Below are 18,256 nucleotides of genomic sequence, written 5' to 3'. Positions count from 1 at the left end.
CTCTCTCTCTCTCTCTCTCTCTCTCTCTCTCTCTCTCACACACACACACACACACACAGAGGAAGAAACATATATGGGGATGAATTGTATGACTTAGTGGTAAGGCTCTGTATATAATCTCTAGTATAGGAAAAAATTCATTGTAAAAGAAATGAACAGTACATTGCAATATGAACTCAGATTTCTATGTCAGCAAGTTACAAAGTAGTGTCAGGGCATAAAGTCAATCAATAATTAAACATAAAGCAGTTTTCTTTAGGAAGAAATAATGGCAGAGAAAGGCAGGCAGCACACGGATCTTGAGACTCCAGGAGGCTTTCAGGGGAATCTTAAGAAGTCAACCCGTTTTTCAGAATATTAGTTATTTGCCTTTCAATCTTACCAGTGCACAGAAGCAAACATTTAAAAAGAGTCCCAGGGTATGTTAAACATGCTGTGTTTAGTGGCACAGGTCTGTCATCCCAGGTACTCTGAGACTAAGGCAGGCTTATTGCAAATTCATGGCTTATATAGGCTATGGAGTGAATTCAAAGCCAGCCTGGGCAAGCTTAATGATACCCTATCTGAAATAAAAAATAAAACAGGGCTGAGGATATAGCTTAGTGGTATACTGCTTGCCTACTGTATACGAGGCCCTAGGTTCAATCCCTTTAAACACCTATCTCTAGTACATACGTGCATGCATGTATAGCATGAACACTTTTTAAGCTGCTGGATTATTCTAGTTATTTCTCTTTTATGCATGTTTAAGTAACATGTGTATTGTAAATGAGTAAATATTTTTAAAGTTAAAAAAAAAAAGATTGTTTTTATTGAGGCAAGGCCTTGTGCTAGCTAGCCCATGCTGTCTAACCTAAAACTTCTGAAAATTGGGACTTCAGGCATAAAGTAACTGTACCTAGCTAAGTGTTAGTTTACTAATACAACAACTATCTGTAGATAACATATTCAAAGTCTTTTTGAGAGTCTCAGTAATTTGAATGCAGAAGTGTTTTCTGTTTTGGCTGTCATTTGATACAGTTGCTAGCCACCTGTGGGTATTGAGTTTTTGAGATTTGACTGGGAATTTCAATTTTGAAAGTTTTTATATTGATTACATGCTGGCATGGCAGTATTTTGGATATGTTAGGTTAAACAAAAGATACTAATTTCAGGATGGCAGACCTCTTCCCCTTTTAAGGCCATTAATATCCCTTTTGTACTTTTTAAATATGGCTAAGAGAATTTAAAATTATGGCATATACTTAATTGGCTAACTTTGGATTAGAAAGTTATTTTAATTGCCTTCTTATGTTTTATAAAGCAGTATTGGTTGATGGTCAAGGAAGACAGATGTGAAGATGAAAGACCCCAGTCCCCCTTCTTTACTGCAGTGGTTTGGGTCTCTGTCACTACCCTGTCTGGAGGCATTAGAGGATGTCGTTAGTCAGTGTAGAACTTGAGTGGTGACCTAGGAAGTACTCGTTTACGGTGCTGTGTTTAGGGGAAACCACTGACACCTAATGAAGTATTTCTCATTTTTCCATTGCTCTCAAACTCCATTGCTAGTAAAGTTTATTTCTGACTTGAGAGCGCTGCTAAGAGCTAGATCCATTGCCAGCGTTCTCTTTGCAAAGCTGGGAGGTATGCCTCTTGTCAGACTTAATTACCAAGTTTGGTATTTTGTAACAGCTGTTGAGTGAGTCTGCAGCAGTGCACATCCAAATACCAGCTGAATGGAGAGGGACGTGGAGTGGGCATATTCATCTACAGGAAATGGCGCACAGGCCACGTTTATTGATGGCCTGGTCAAATGGAAATCATTTTCAAGGAGACTTGGCCAGTGAGTTAAACTGCTAGCAAACGAGACCTGTCCAATTACATATTAGTTTGCTTCTATTTTTAAAGCACGTTGTTGAGTTTCTCCCGTGAATTTCATGCAGCGTTTATTCAGGAAGTGGTAAGGAGGAGCAGCTTATTGTAGATGCTGCTGCTTCCTCTCTCTCACTTTGGTCACAGTGCACTATTACATTGGTATTCATATCTGTACACATGCACTTCTCAGTGTCGTTTGAATTATTGAGCTGAACAAGACAGCATTGAAGTTTTTTTTCCAAAGATTTATTTATTATTATAGATAAGTACACTGTAGGTGACTTCAGACACACAAGAAGAGGGTGTCAGATCTCACTACTGGTGGTTGTGAGCCACCATGTGGTTACTGGGAGTTGAACTTGGGACCTTCAGAAGAGCACTCGGTGCTCTTACCCGCTGAGCCATTGCACCGGCCCAGCATTGAAGTTTTTAAAATCACAGAAATGGAAAGGTATTAAGTTTCTGTTACCAAAGATTGTTTTAGAAAACTACCTGTTGACTCCTCACTTCTATAAAATGGGCAACATATTCTTGGAAACTCTCATTATATTTTAATTTATCCGACACTTGGCTTTTAGATTTTTAGTTATGTTTAGCATCGAGCTGCAGATGAACATGGTAGCTCCCAAAATAGAAATCACTGCTCTTTAACACGCTGTTAGATTTCAGAATAACAGGAGATTATTTTACATCTGCACTGGGATTGGTGGTACTTTCTGAACCTGGAGCAGTAGGAGGCCGAGAGCTGTTCACACTCAGGGGATCCAATTGGTAGCACAGCACTGGGCCCATGATAGTCAATTGACACTGGCTGGTTGTACTTAACGTATTGGATTTTCTAGTTTGCAACTTATAAATTGTGGGTATTTAAAGTAATAGTAAAATATTTGAGGGTTATAATTGTTAAATTTGGGACTCTTAAGTTTGAGGTAAGAAGTAGAAGCAAGAAAATTTTAAAAAACTAATTGGAATTGGGTGTGATAGTAGACCCTTGTAATCTCTTGCTTAGGGAGCAGAGGCAGGAGGATTGATAGTTCAAGTTCTCTGCTGTGTCTAGAGTTCCTGGCTATTCTGGCTACATGAGATTCTGCCTTAAGAAACAAAAGCAGACCAGACCAGAATGGAGAGTCATCGGTACTAACATAAGCAGAGCATTTCAAGCTGCTTAAGAACTTAGGGCGCATGATATGTAATTGTTAGGCAAGTATTTTTGTTGTTGTTTATAACTTACATTTAAAAATCTGTAGCTTTATTGCCCTATGACTTTTAAATACTTTTAGCTAATTGTAGTACAGTACAGTTTTTAGAATATAGCTTCATAATATTACATAAGGAATTAGCTTACCCAGGATAGTTTATTAATAGCACCTAAGACAACAGCTAAGTTACAACACCAATCCTGCCTTAAAGAGAATGGCTCCCAAGATGATGTTTAAAACCTGAGAACTTGCTTTCTGGGGTTTGTTAGTGTACTCAAGTCTTATAGAGGCCCCTGTGAAAAACAGTCACAAGCATGGTGGTGTCTTTTACACTTAATACTAAGTTTTTTAAAGTTGAACTAGCAGGGCTGAGTGAATCCTTTGCCTCTCTGAAGCTGCAGATAAGAGTAAGCAGGGTCACCTAAAGATAGATTTACTTAGAGGTTTGGCTGCCTCTCCGGATCCAGTTAGCTTTGAGCAGATTTCCATAAATGGAAAGAGCAACTGGAGAGACGGAGTACCTTGCTTGGGAGTGTGGACGGTGTGTAACAGGTGCTAGAACAGGCTGAAGGTTTAAAACAAATGCTCCCCAAATGACTTCGTTTCTAAGGCCGAGGTTTAGCATTTGGTGAATTTGGAGGCTGTAACAGTTTTTCTCTTTAAAATTAAAAATTCCCAAGACAGGCCAGAAGATTCATGTCTGTACTTGTGGATTTGTCATGGTTTTATGAAATTTTATGAACATTCACAACAAGCTCCTTAAGGGGAACATGGTGAGAAAAGTCAGTCAAATTAAAATCTAGTATTTATGTTTCAGAACTTCTAACCATAGAGATTAATCAGTATAATTAAGTCAGAGTGTGAAATAAATGCACAGCCAAGATAATGAATTCTTGACGTGTCTCCTATTAAGGTCATGGGATTGTCCTTAGTTTGACCCGAAAAAGAAATGCATATTTGCCTTTCTCTGTCTCTCTCTGTCTCTCTCTCTCTGTGTGTGTGTGTGTGTGTGTGTGGCTAGCTAGCTTAGAGGTGGAACACTTGCTCAGTAATGGGAGGTGTTGGGTTGATCCCCAGCATCTCAAAACTAAACCAAGGCAGTTGTGAGTCCACAGTTGGGTTAAGATAGCTTCCTTAACTAAAGGGGCTTACACGTTTACAGGATTACAGCAAGCAGTCATCACACTGAATTCCACTTCATGTCAGGAACTGTATGTGATTTTCACAGCTTCTTTGGAAATACCCTGCTCTGGGAGTGGAAACTGAGGCAGAAGAGAGTAAGTGGATTGCCTTAGTGGCAGACTAAGAACCCAAGCTGCTAGATCTGAGAGTGCAAACCTGTGTTTGTGTACTTGACTCTTTCACAAGTCATTTGATAGCAAAGCATAAAAGAAATACAAACCACCCAGCTTTTCATGCACCCACCCACCCACCCACCCACATACGTACTTGTGTGAAACCTAGCGAACTGAGTCTCAGAAAAGAATAAGCTTACTATAAGGAAACTTGTGAGTGCTGTGACAGTAAAACTAATAGCCCTTGTCTGGAGGTTGTCCACTCACAGGAGACTATAGAAATTGAAGTCATGCCTTAGGCTAGTTAGAAAAAAGTTTCTTCCTGATTTCTGTTGGCTATTACATTGTTCTTAGTGACGATGCATAAGATTACATAATTGTCCTATATTGTTCTTCACCCAACCTCTCTTCCTGTTCCCTAAACCTTGTGGATGAGTCCCTAAGTTTTTAAATTTTGGTCTAAAATGGATGCAGGTTTCATAATTCAAGGTTCTTTTTTTTGTTTGTTTGTCTTCCTTTTTAAAAAGATCTGGGAACTCCTTACTAACTTCTTGTCAGCTTTGTTGGGGTTTTGGATTTGAGATAGGATCTGCCTATAAACCCCAGAATAGCTTCCAATTCCACTCCCTGCCTTAACCTTGCAAGGACTGGGATGAAAAGCGTGTGGCTTAGTCCTGGCTTATTGGTTGCTTTTAAAATCAGTATTCACTTTACAGAACATAGACATTAATTTTATTATTATTATTTTACTAAGTAGTTAACAAATAGTCAATGGCTTATGTAGAATTGTTCACATGGACATATTCATACATATTCAGTAATATATTTTAAATTGCTAGTGTTTTAATTTTTTAATTAAGAACTTTGCTTTTTTTCACAGTGGAAGCATCAGTTCACAGCAGTAATGCTCACTGTACGGATAAGACCATTGAAGCTGCTGAAGCCCTGCTTCATATGGAATCTCCTACCTGCTTGAGGGATTCAAGAAGTCCTGGTATGTGAGCTACCCATTTTTTCCTATTGTTGGGTCACATTGTTTCCTATTAGAATGAAGAAGTTAACTGGGCGTAGTGCACACCTTTAAATCCCAGCACTGGGGAGGCAGAGGCAGGCAGATTTCTGAGTTTGAGGCCAGCCTGGTCTACAGAGTGAGTTCCAGGACGGCTAGGGCTACACAGAGAGAAAGTTCTATTAAAGAAAATGAGAATAGAGTAGTAAGCTGTGAATGCACAGGAGTTATTTCTAGAGTTCTTAAAGGTCTAGACATGCACACCTGATACCAGGAACTGATACGGAGGTTCTGAAGTCTAAAAAGTACTGTATTGATGTTCCATGTTTGTTTTCTTGATTCTGGTTAAATTGTAGGTAGTTGTAGTCCTTTAGAGTTGGACAAGTTGGGTCCTTTGCTTCCGATAAACTTTTCAGTCCTTTACTCTGATTAAACAGGCAGTAATTACATGGAACTGGCCATGGTAGAGAGGAAAAGGAGTTTATTAATTTATTTTATATTCCTTTTAGCTTGTGAGATAAGATTGCTTTTATAATTTATTTATTTATTCATTCATTTTTTGGGGGCAGGCTGATTTTAATAGTGGTGTGTACTAATTTGATTTTGTCCTAATTTTAATTCATTGTGCAGAAATGTAGTGTAAGTTGCTAAGAGTAGCCATCTTTAAAAGGTTATTTTATGTGTATAGGTCTTTGCCTGCCTACATGTCTGTGTCCCGTGTGCATGCCTGATACCCATGGGTGCCAGAAAAGGATCGGATCCTCTGGGACGGGAGTTACAGATGGTTGTGAGCTGCCATGTGGATGCTGGGAGTTGTATCCCAGTCCTGGAAGGGCAGCCAGTGCTCTTAAACACTGAGCTATCTTCCCAGCCCTGCAGCCATCTTTTTAATTGGATTAGGAATCCAATGCATTCTTCAAGGTGTGGTATTTTTATTATTCATGCATATGTGATAGAAATTGAAGCAACATTATTGTATGTAATAGAATACCAGATGACAAGCTGAATGTACTGTTTTAGTGATGGCCTAAACTTAAGTTATTTTCCCTTTTCGTATTTTAAAATGAAATATAACTATGTACTTTGTATTGAACATATATTTATAAATTTTTAAAATTTTATATCATGTCCTTGTATTCCTCAGTTAATGAATAATGGCAAATGTATGCAACAAAAGTAATTACTAAAAGACCATTCTTTTCACATTTTTCCTGTGAAAATATGTAAAATGTTGCTATGATTAACTAAAAGTTTAAAGGGAGTTGGAGAGATAGTTGAGGGGTTGAGAGCACTGCATGCTCTCGTGGAGGACCTAGGTTTGGTTCTCAGCACCCACCCACATGGTGGCTCCAGTTCTAGAGGATCCGATGCCCTCTCTGGCCTTTGCAGGCACTAGGCACACAGTACATGCCAGCCGAAAATGTGCACACACATAACATTTTTCTTTAACTACCTAAAAGTATGAAAAGGAGGTTGGCTGTCAACATGGCTGTCCTAATGTTATTTACCTTTGTATTATAAATAGGTGGGATATTCAGTGACTTGATTTCTTCAGGCACAAGGTCTTACCTTTCTTGCTTTGAATAATTCTTTTGTAAACCCAACCTCTTCTAATATTGAACTATCCACATAGGAAACTATAATAGGGGTAGGAAATTTTAATTTTTCAACTTTTTTTTATAGTGGAAGTGTTTGTCCCTCCTTGTATATCAACTCCAGAGTTTATCCATGCTGCGATGAGGCCGGATGTCATCACAGAGACTGTAGTGGAGGTGTCCACAGAAGAGTCCGAGCCGATGGATGCCTCGCCTATCCCTACTTCACCAGACAGCCACGAACCAATGAAAAAGAAAAAAGGTTGAGTGTGTGTCACTTGTGATGCATCTTTCCCATCTTGCCTTTTTGTTGGTTGGTTTGGTTTTGGTTTTCGAGACAGGGTTTCTCTGTGTGGCCTTGGCTGTCCTGGAGCTCACTCTGTAGACCAGGCTGGCCTCTGAGACCTGCCTGCCTCTGGTGCTTTTTTATTTTTAAATTATTTTGGGGGTAAGGTCTGGTCTATATATAGCTCAGGCTGTCTTTGAATTGGTCATTCTCCTGCCTTGGCCTCAACAGTATTGAGATGAATGCAAACATTTGCCACTGTAATCGCCTATTAAAACACACACACACACACACACACACACACACACACACACACACACACACCAAGTAACATTCTTGGTCTTATGTTTTCTTCCTTTTGTGGATAATATTTTAAAAAACCAAGCAACTCCTCCTAGATCCTCCTTGCCTCTCTACTAACCCAACTTCATTGTCTTTCCAAAACCTGACAATCAAAGCAAACAAAAAACCAGGAGGACCAAAACAAAACAAAACCAAAAAACGGGGTAATAAGGTCACAAAAAACTATGGGGTCTGTTTTGTATTAGCCAACTACTCCTGGGCATAGGCTTGCCCTGCCCTGGATCATGCAAGGTGGGTGGGTTGTTGAAGAAGATGAAGTTGGAGGATCACAAAGACTACAAACCCTTTTCTTAAGCCAAATGCTTTCTTCCTTGTTATTTCCTCTTTCCCCAACCTTGCCCTGGGCCATGGGTCCTCCCTTCCTCCCCTCCCTCCTCTTCTCTTTGCTACCACCTCCTTCTCAGACTGCTTTCTGTTTTCTTCTCTTTCTTCTCCCTTTCCCTTTCCCTTCCTGTGACTTCCCATAGAGATCTAACTGCCTCTGCCTCCCCAGTGCCAGGATTAAAGTCCTGATGTTTAAAAGACCAAGGGTGAGGATTGGAGAGGGGGCCCAGAAGTTCAGAGCACTGGTTGGTCTTCAGATTCTATTCCCAGCACCCACATGACTGTTCACAGCTCTCTGCAAATACAGCTCTAGGGATCCAAAGCACAGCTGCCTTTAACTCCAATTTCATGGGGTCTGATGCCCTCTTCTGGGCACCAGACTTGCAAAGTGGTACAGAGATATACATGCAGACAAAAAAAAAAACACCTGTGCACATTACACAAACATTTAAGATTGCCAGTATAAACATAGCAGTGGGTAAAGAGAATTCCCACTCACTAAATCTTATCTCCGTGGTAAAGTGTGTGGGCCAGCACATCTCCTCCACGGCACCATGCACACATCCTTTCCTAGTGAGATCAAGAGTAAAATCGGAAAGAAAGGAAAGCCTTAGTTAAAATCTTGTTTCGTTGCTTTCTATTGCTGTGATGAACCCCGTGACCAGAGCTCCTTGCAGAAGGAAGGGTTTGCTTGTCTCTCAGCTACAGAGGGAGAAGATCGGTCATGGTGGGAAGTGTAGCCACAGCGCTCCCTCAGCTCAGTGCATTTTCTCCATTACAGCTCATACAGAGGTCACAGAGGTTAAATATGTCTTAAAACACGGCACGCTCTTCTCAGTTCCCACTAAAAACCTTTGGCTCAAGGAACAAATATAATTAAAACAAAAATACAATCACTCACCGATAGGCAAATGACCTGAGCAGACATGGCTCGAGAGTCCAAATGGCCAATCTATACATGTGAGTCATTTCACCATTGTCAGCTGTCAAGAAATGCAGGTGAAGACACATGGCTGTTCCCCTTCACTGTGTCAGTGGATACCCTCAGGAACACAGAGGGCACGGTGCTCGTGCCTGTGAGCCTAGCACAAAGGAGGCTGACAGTGACAGCAAGCTTCACAACCCGAGTTCAGTGCAGGTTCACGGGGGCGGGGGAGGGACCAATTCCTACAAATTATTCTGTGTGCACATGTATGTATGTGTAACACTGTTGGGGCGCACACACACATACACACACACACACACACACACACACAGAGTGTAATTAAACACAGCACACCCACCAACTGAACAAACAGAAAACAGCGTAGCAAGTACTTCTGAGAATGGCCCTTGTGGGGTAGGGAGTGACACACTCCTATATTATTGGTAGAATGTAAATCACAGGGCTTTCAACAAGCTACAGATAGAGCTAGTGGTGCGGTCCAGCCATACCTGTCATATCCATAAAGGGATCTAAGTCAGCGTGTTCCGTGTGTGTTCAGTCAGGGAATCAGTCTAGGTATCTATCGGAGATGAATGGAAAAATAAAATGTGATCTGTGTCTGTGTGCATATACGTATGTGTGCACATGAGATGTGTGCACACACACCAGATGTTTAGCCGCGAAAAGTGAATCATGTTTGCAGGAGAATGGGTGGAGCCAAGCAAAATAAACTAGACTTAGAAAAACAAACAGCATGTTTTCTCTTAGGGAGCCAGGATTGAAGAAAACAAAATGTTATAGATGGGTAAGGTGACATGGTTGTGGTATCAATACTCAGGTGGTTGAGGCAGGAAGATAATTAATTCTAGGCCAGGCTGGACCATGGAAGTAGAAGGGGAGGCAGTTCAGGGAAAGAAAAGGGGCCTGGCTTGGAAAGAGGCCACAAAGAGTCGTGTGGAGCAGTGTCTATGACGGAAGCATGCTGTATGTCTGAGAGCGTGGTAATAAAACCCATTACTAGTAAAACATTACAAACCCACATGGTTCTGTGGTTACCACTGCTTGGGAGGCAGCGTCAGAATACCATTATCCGTGTGGTTTGTGACTGTACGTGTGAAGCGCAGGGTCCGTCTTTATGGCTTTACTGTGGACGTGTGTGCTGTGGTGCGTACAGAGGACCCAGGGAAACTGCACAGGCAGCTGAGCCGTCCGTCTCGCCAACCCCCAGACCTTGTTTGTACTGAGGAGCGGTGGGATGCATTTCACACTCCCCCTTGCTAATCTGTCTGCCTCATGGGAGAAGCAGGGACAAACTCGAGTTACCAAAGCATTTATTAGACATAATCACTTGGAGAGTGTGTTGTTTTATTTTCTTTTTTAAAACTTCACAGTGTATCTGCAAGTTGACAAGGAAATTTCAACATTTGCTTAAAATTCTAGTGAACTCTCTGGCTCCCAGTGTGAGCGAGTATTTAATATTTGTGTTCATTTGAGCTCAAAGAGGCCTCAGATGATCAGAGCCTCTGCAGCACGTACGTGAGATTGTTGCTGACTGAGGAGGAGAGGGAGAACATGAGCAAACTTCCTTGTCTAGGCTTGTAGGAAGTTCTTCTAACAGCATCGGATGGTGGCTCACACCTTTATTCCCAGTTCTTGGGAGGCAGAGGCAGGGGGATCTCTTGAGTGCAAGGCCAGCCTGGTCTATATTGTGAGCTCCAGGACATCAGTCCAAAATTGAGGATTGATGCTGTCCTTGACCATAAAGAAAAGTTGGAAGTTCCTGACTTGTTTTGTACAGTAGTCATTTCTACTTACCAGTTTATTTAAAATTACAGAAGTGTTTACAGCTCCTTTTACAAGCAGCTCTCATCTATTCTTAGTCCTGAGTGAGGGAATGCGCTTCACCCTGCCACTGAGCCACACCTCCCACCATGCTGAGGAGTCTGTCCCTTAAACTCACTCTGTGGCCCATGCTGATTTCAGTCTTCTTCCTAGCTTTCCGTGGGTTTGTACCACCACACCTCCTTGGCACTGAGGATTTCAGTCTGCACATTAGTATCTAGTTTAGTGAGGAATGCCTTTTTAGAGAGTCTGCTTATTTCTGTTTTCAGTTCATGATTTCTTTATCTTATTTTTTCAGTTGGCCGTAAACCAAAGGCCCAGCAGTCACCAGTTTCCAATGGCTCCCCTGAGTTAGGAATCAAGAAGAAAGCCAGAGAAGGCAAAGGTAATTTGTGCATGGTCATTTTGGAAATAAAATACCCCTTTTATTTTATTTTATTTTATTTTATTTTATTTTTAAAAACAATTTTTTTAAAGGTTTTAGAGCTTTATTGTAGAAAGGTGGGGGAAAGAGAGAAGGTAGAAAGAGGGAGAGAGGCCGGCCATGGCTACGTGGAGAGAGGGGGGAAGGGCGAGAGAGAAGGAGGGTTAGAGATGAGAGTAAGCTTTTAAAAAATTTTTTAGGTGACATTTTTGCAGGATTATTTCTAGTAGATGTACATATGGGAATACCATTTCTTAGTATTTCTCAATTAGGGATGGACCAACATTATGGGGAGCTTTTAGCAAAATAGCTATGCCTCAAAGAGATGGGATAGCCATTGTATTTGGTAATGTCCACAGGGCAGTGCAAACCTTTGTTTTGGGACCATGTGTTAGAGGACAGGTGTATGTGACACTCATCCTCACACAGAAGAGGCTACACTCATCCGTCTATCTGTGTGGGAGTGGAAGTCAGGCTCTGAGAGCCAGTATCTCTGAACTGTTAGGATTGCGTTCAGTGTCAGTCTTGGCAACAGGCACTGTTATTTAAGCTACTCTGGCCTTCTACTACATATTTTCTGATTCTCGAGACAGGGTTTCTCTGTGTAGCCCTGGCTGCCCTGGATGGAACTCACTCTGTAGACCAGGCTGGTCTCGAACTCAGAGTTCCATCTCCCTCTGCCTCCCGAATGCTGGAATCAAAGGCAACCACCACCTGGCTGAGTTTTTAAATTTTTTTTGGTGTGTTTGTCTGTTTTTGTTTGTTTTCTTTCTTTTCTTTTAAAGATCTGACACTGGAATTACAAGCAGTTATGAGTGCTAAGAATTAAACCCAGGTCCTCTGCTAAAAGCAGTCAATGTTTTTAATCACTCAACCATCTTTCCAGCCCCTATGCTTTCTAATTTGTTGTGTTTGATGATTTCCAGTAATACTAGGCATATGTGTCTGATGATCCCATAAACAAATTATCACTATTTAATAGGTAAATGTTTTCAAACTGATAATCTTAAACTTGTTATTGATATGTTTAAATTTGTCCTATTTTTAATGTTTATTGTGTAAATCTACTGATAACTGTGTAGTGATTCCACAGTGAATTTTGGTATTAGTTATATCTGAAAGGAAAAAAGGACAAACTCTAATTTCACTGTTCTTTTCTTATGAATTTGGAATGGAACTGGTTTCAGACCTTGATTTCCTCTTCTGCCCTTGGTCATTTTACATTTCTACTGTGTTAGGTTTTGTCTTTCAGTGCAGATTGAGAGGATAAAGGATGGAACACAGCCAGTAGGAGTGCCTGTTTTGTAGATACCTAGAATATACATTGTCTAGCACTGTGTCACCGCCATGACCGAACCTGAAACCTGGGTCCAGGACTCATGACAGCATAGAATCTAGGGCCTTACATCTTAAGAACTGGGCATGGCTCACACTTTTAATTCAGCTCTCAGGAGGCAGGGATCGCTTGAATTTGAGGCCAGCCTGATCTACATAGCAAGTTTCAGACCTGGAAAGGCTGCACAGTCAGACCTGTCTCAAAAAGAAGTAGCAAATATATAGTTGTAAATGAGGATATTTTATTTGCATTTAATCATGTTAGTGGATTTTAAGTTAATGCCTGCCATTGTTTTTGCTTTGTTTTTAAAGGAAACACAACCTATCTGTGGGAGTTTCTTTTAGATCTGCTTCAAGATAAAAATACTTGTCCCAGGTATATTAAATGGACTCAGAGAGAAAAGGGCATATTCAAACTTGTGGACTCAAAGGCTGTCTCGAAGCTCTGGGGGAAGCATAAGAACAAACCAGATATGAACTATGAAACCATGGGGCGAGCGTTGAGGTGAGAACGAACACAGGGTGGTTCTTAAGCAGAACCGACCTGTCTCTTTAGAGTGTCTGCTAGTTGTTAAAGTTTTGCTTAAAGAAAAGCTAAAAGACAAATCCCGTGATATAACTGAAAACTTTGAAATAATCTAGAAGAATTTTTAAAACTTGGAAATAGATGGGGAAAGAGAAGTTTGGTCTATATGCCTAGTATTTTAACATTGGGACTTCCTTATTTATAGGAAGTGACTCTGCATTTACACCTGTTACAGAATAGAAGTTGTTTACCTTGTAGGCCTTGGAAAAGTTACACCCAGACTGGGTACAGTGCCCGTGCCTTGGAGTCAGTTGTACTCGTGAAAATTGAAGTTAGGAGGATGAGTTCAAAGTCATCCTCTTTTACAGAGTGAGGTTGAAGCCAGCCTGAGCTACAGTGAGATCTGTAAGAACACACTTTCCAGAGCTAATTGACTTTTAGTCCCTGCAAATGATGTGAATGACTTTATCTTGAAGATGAAAAAAATTTTGTTGATATTGATCAGAGCGAGAAATCTATTAAATCACCAATGTCCACATGATAGTATTTGTTTATTTGAGGCAGTTTTTGCTATGTAGCCCAGGCTGGCTTGGAGCTTGTGTAAACAAGCTGGCTTTGAACTTGCATCTATTCTCCCAGCTTCCCAATGCCGGTATTTCAGGCATGAGCTACTAGTCAGTATTCACATGTTCCATGATTATTCCAGGTAAAGTCAGGTTGTTCCAGATAAAGTCAGGTTGTTTTTGTAACAAATTAGAGTTGCTTCTATTACCAATAAAGTAGTCTGTCTACGTTAAGCTTTTCTTAAGGGAGAGAACAAGGTGTCTGCCCATGGTGGACTGTACTGTGATCTCATCACTTGGGAGGTGGAGGGAGGAGGGTCAGTCTATAGTTGGAAGCTAGCCTGGTCTGTAAGAGAAGGGACCCTGGGGCCAAACGGTGGTGGCGCACGCCTTTAATCCTAGCACTTGGGAGGCAGAGGCAGGTGGATTTCTGAGTTCGAGGCCAGCCTGGTCTACAGAGTGAGTTCCAGGACAGCCAGAGCTACACAGAGAAACTCTGTCTCGAAAAACCAAAAAAAAAAAAGAAGGGACCCTGGGGTGCTGGAGATAAAGCACTTCCCCTAATAGGGAGTCTAGGTTCAGTTGTTGGTGCTACAACTGTTTTGGACACATCAAGGTCACAGCTATATTAGCTACTTCTTACTGATGTGACAGAGGCAACTTAGGGAAGGGCACATGGTAGGACTTGCCTCATTCCCAGCCCGACAACAGCGGTGAACGCTGCTACTTAGCTTGCCCTTCCTTTTAATTTGGTTTGAGATTCTGAGAAGAGTGCTGCCCACAGATAGCTTGGTTCTTCCCACCTCAACTGAATCTAGTCAACCCTAATGTGCTTCTAGATCTTGTCAAATCAGCAGTCAATGTCAACCATCACAGGGTCCTGTGGTGTGACACACCAACTTCATTGTCACCAAATCTGTAATCTTAGGTGTAGGCCAAGTGGAAGGAGCCCTAATATACAGGAATAAGTAAATGTTTCTGTCACATGCACGTGTGGTTTTATTGGGTAAGATGTGATAGTACATTTGATTAATTGAGTCATTTTTTTCCCTTGCAGATATTACTACCAAAGGGGAATTCTCGCAAAGGTTGAAGGACAGAGGCTTGTATATCAGTTCAAGGACATGCCCAAAAACATAGTGGTCATTGATGATGATAAGAGTGAGACCTGCCCTGAAGACTTGGCAGCAGCTGCTGATGACAAGTCTTTAGAACGAGTGTCACTATCTGCAGAAAGTCTCCTGAAGGCAGCAACTGCCGTCCGAGGTGGGAAAAACTCATCTCCCCTGAACTGCTCCAGAGCAGAGAAGGGTGTGGCTAGAGTTGTGAACATCACCTCCCCTACTCATGATGGTTCCTCCAGGTCGCCTACTACCACTGCACCCGTGTCAGCAGCAGCAGCTCCAAGGTGAGGGAGACGGAAGAGCTGTAGCAGAGGGTTTGTGTTTGAATGCTCCTTGGAACAAATGTTGACTCTGTCGGCCAGCACTACAGGGACACTTCTAAAGTGCTGGTCTTTAAGTATACTTTTAGCTATATATAGTGGAACACACCTCGAGTCCTAAGGACTGTGGAGGTTGAGGAAGGAGAATCGTAAGTTCAAGGCCTGCCTGTGCTACAGAGTATGAGTTCTAACCTAAGGGTAAGTTAGCAAGACCTTGCCCCAAAAAGCTGGTGACGTAGCTCAGTGGTAAACACAGTGTGCAGGAGACCCTAGGGCCATCACTAACTGTAAAAGTTGGGAATGCTGATTCTAGGCATTTGGGTTTGTATTTAACTTGAGACTCATTTTCCCATTTAGTGTTGAATATAACCAGCTTGTTTTTAATCTACCAGGACAGTTCGTGTGGCAATGCAAGTCCCTGTGGTAATGACATCACTGGGCCAAAAGATTTCAACTGTGGCAGTTCAGTCAGTCAATGCAGGCACGCCGTTAATAACCAGCACTAGTCCAGCTACGGCCAGCTCTCCAAAAGTGGTCATCCAGACAGTCCCGACTGTGATGCCAGCCTCCACTGAAAATGGAGACAGAATCACCATGCAGCCTGCCAAGATTATCACCATCCCTGCCACCCAGCTCGCACAATGTCAACTGCAGGCAAAGTCAAACCTGACGGGATCAGGAAGCATTAACATTGTTGGAACCCCACTGGCTGTGAGGGCGCTTACCCCTGTTTCAATAGCCCACGGTACACCTGTAATGAGACTATCTGTGCCTGCTCAGCAGGCTTCTGGCCAGACTCCTCCTCGAGTTATCAGTGCGGTCATAAAAGGGCCCGAGGGTAAATCAGAAGCCAAAAAGCAGGAACACGATGTGAAAACTTTGCAGCTGGTAGAAGAGAAGGGGGCAGATGGCAATAAGACAGTAACCCACGTAGTGGTCGTCAGTGCGCCGTCTGCTATCGCCCTTCCTGTGACTATGAAAACCGAAGGGCTAGTGACGTGTGAGAAATAAATAAGCACGCTCCGGGCGGGCACTGCAGACTGTCAGGGTTGTCCTGACAGACGTTTGCAAGGAAGTCATCAAGAAAGCCAGAGGAGGATTTTCACACAACTGTGCATAGAAGAAAGCAATCAGAAGTACTGGAAGTAAATGACCTATCCCATGTTTCAGTGGGAAGTGAACTACACATTGAGATGCTGACAGAAAACTGCCTCTTAAGTAAGAACAACTGAACCCTCAATAAGAAAAGACTGAAAGGGACCAAGCAGCTCACTACACTATCACGTTACACTAAGAGTTGGAACACTAACACCTGTAAGAGGTTACATAGTTTTCAGTGGGGGGGTTGGGATGGGTGACGTCATTGTTACAAAGAGCATTTCTTGATGCATTTTATATGCATACCAGCAATTAGCACTGTGCTTGGGCAGTGCTCACTTAACTGGTGCTATGTGAAGACTCTGCTAATACAGGTATCTAGAATGTGAACTGAGTGGATCCAAAAGCTTCACACAGAGGATAGCAAGATCTAGTGCGCTTTTGTTTGTTTGTTTTGTTTTATTTTTTGATTTTGAATATATATATATATATCATAGCTTAAGCTGTTTTAAAACAAAGGCCTTAGACTAATTTTCGGTTTCCTTTCTTGAAATAAGCTAATGGCTTGTTTGTGTAAAGCTTTTTTATTAAAAGAAAAATTTTAAAAATCTTGTACCTAGCACAGTATTGTTATAGAATTCCCATGTAACATTTTCTATGGTAGTTTAAGTCTGTCGGTTTCTTAATTGTGAGGACATTAACAGTTGGCTCCGGCCCTTTACTGTACCATACCTGCGTCGCTCAAGTCGCCCTGCTGTCTGCAGACACATCAGTATCAGTTCTTCGGTCATTCGACATTCAGGCCCGCATGAACTTGCCAGGTAGCTCCAGTGCCTGGTGTTTGTTTCCTTTCTCACTCTTTTTCCTTTTCTCCCTAATTTTCTCTTTTTCTTTTTTAGTTGACATTTAAGAGGGGAAGTACCAGTGTTCAGATTTGAACTATAATAGTTTGTATATTCAACATTTGAAGTATATTCTATTTTGTTGTACTCTTGTTTCAAAGTGTATTCAAGTAGGTTTTCTGAAATATAGAAGTGAACTTTATCTTGTGGTTTTGGTCTCTGGTGATATTTTTCACAATGCTCAAAAGCCAGCCCAGGCTGTCGTTTCAGTCATGCCACACAAGTCTGGTGTTTTCTTAATGACTACCTGAAGAAATGCTACTCTGGTTTTGTCTCTGTCCCATTATAGAAATATTTGACAACTCTCTGCACATTCCCACTTCCTTTATAACTATAACCACGTAAGAAATACAGCGTTGGCCACTCGTAATGGACCTATACGTGTGAAACACTTTCAGCACTGGTGCTAGCGGCGTGCGTGGCGTGTGCAGGCCCTGTCTGGCCTGGCACCTCCCAGGTACTGAGTCACTTCTATTCAGTTTGTTTCCCGACACACCTTTTATGGGTAGAGAGCTGTGGCCTGGCCTGTACAGGTGACTGTACAGGTGAAGACTGAAGGACCAGACAGTCACAAATTTCTTAAGTGTCACACAGTTGTAGTTAGGTCCTTCTGTACATGGTAGACGTCTATCTTTTTAGAAATGTAGATGAACCATTGAATATTTTTTGGCCTTTGTATCTTTAACATGCTATTTATAGCAGCAAAGATTTTTTTATAAAAGTACCCTTTCTAGCCTTTTTTTAAAAAACTAACCTGATTTTAAAAATTCTGTGTATGGGTGTTTTGTCTGCGTGGCTGTGTACACTTGTGTACTGGTGCCTGAGGAGGCTGGAGAGGGGTCAGGTCCACCGCAGCTCAGGTCACTAGATGGTTGGGAGCTGCGCTTGGCGTTTTGAACCTGCTCTTCTGGAAGTGCGGTTACCACTCCACTGCTAAACCGTCTCTCCAGGTCTCATTCCATAAGCTTAGCTAACGATACTTTAAAAAACTAGGTTGATTTGATTACTACTTTTGGAGTTACCCTCAAAATTTACCTCTTACATACTTCATCTTTCAAAATTGAGTATTGTCAGGTATTGAGTATTGTCTTTTGGTCAAGTCCCTAAAACTCCTTTTCAAAGGTCCATGCTCTCTCTGCGTCCTGAGCCACACAGAACATACACAGACTTTGGTTAACAGCTAAAGGGGCTAACTTTTAAGCAGATACTTTCTTCTGCATTCAGTTAGCTGATTAGAACTCTCTTCTAAAAGCAACAGAAAAAGTTTTCAGG

General features: G+C 41.7%; 1 protein-coding gene across 11 annotated transcripts in view; it reads left to right on the top strand.

The window, feature by feature from the left end:
* The window catches only part of Elf2 (E74 like ETS transcription factor 2), an 84,025-nt gene extending 66,899 nt beyond the window's left edge, over positions 1–17,126 (top strand). For 7 of the 11 annotated variants that reach the window (XM_021157604.1, XM_029474865.1, XM_029474867.1 and 4 more), the window contains 6 exons: positions 5,229–5,342; positions 7,041–7,214; positions 10,991–11,077; positions 12,764–12,956; positions 14,598–14,948; positions 15,377–17,126. In XM_021157604.1, the coding sequence (XP_021013263.1) occupies positions 5,229–5,342; positions 7,041–7,214; positions 10,991–11,077; positions 12,764–12,956; positions 14,598–14,948; positions 15,377–15,995 (1,538 nt within the window). In that variant the 3' untranslated portion in view covers positions 15,996–17,126. The remainder of the gene's footprint in view (positions 1–5,228; positions 5,343–7,040; positions 7,215–10,990; positions 11,078–12,763; positions 12,957–14,597; positions 14,949–15,376) is intronic. The other 4 variants (XM_021157606.1, XM_029474869.1, XM_021157612.2 and 1 more) reach the window with 1 other exon arrangement.
* The last annotated feature ends 1,130 nt before the right edge of the window (positions 17,127–18,256 follow it).

The sequence above is a fragment of the Mus caroli genome, chromosome 3 (assembly GCF_900094665.2).
Source record: "Mus caroli chromosome 3, CAROLI_EIJ_v1.1, whole genome shotgun sequence".
Lineage (NCBI taxonomy): Eukaryota > Metazoa > Chordata > Mammalia > Rodentia > Muridae > Mus > Mus caroli.
This window is presented reverse-complemented; position numbering and strand designations above follow the sequence as displayed.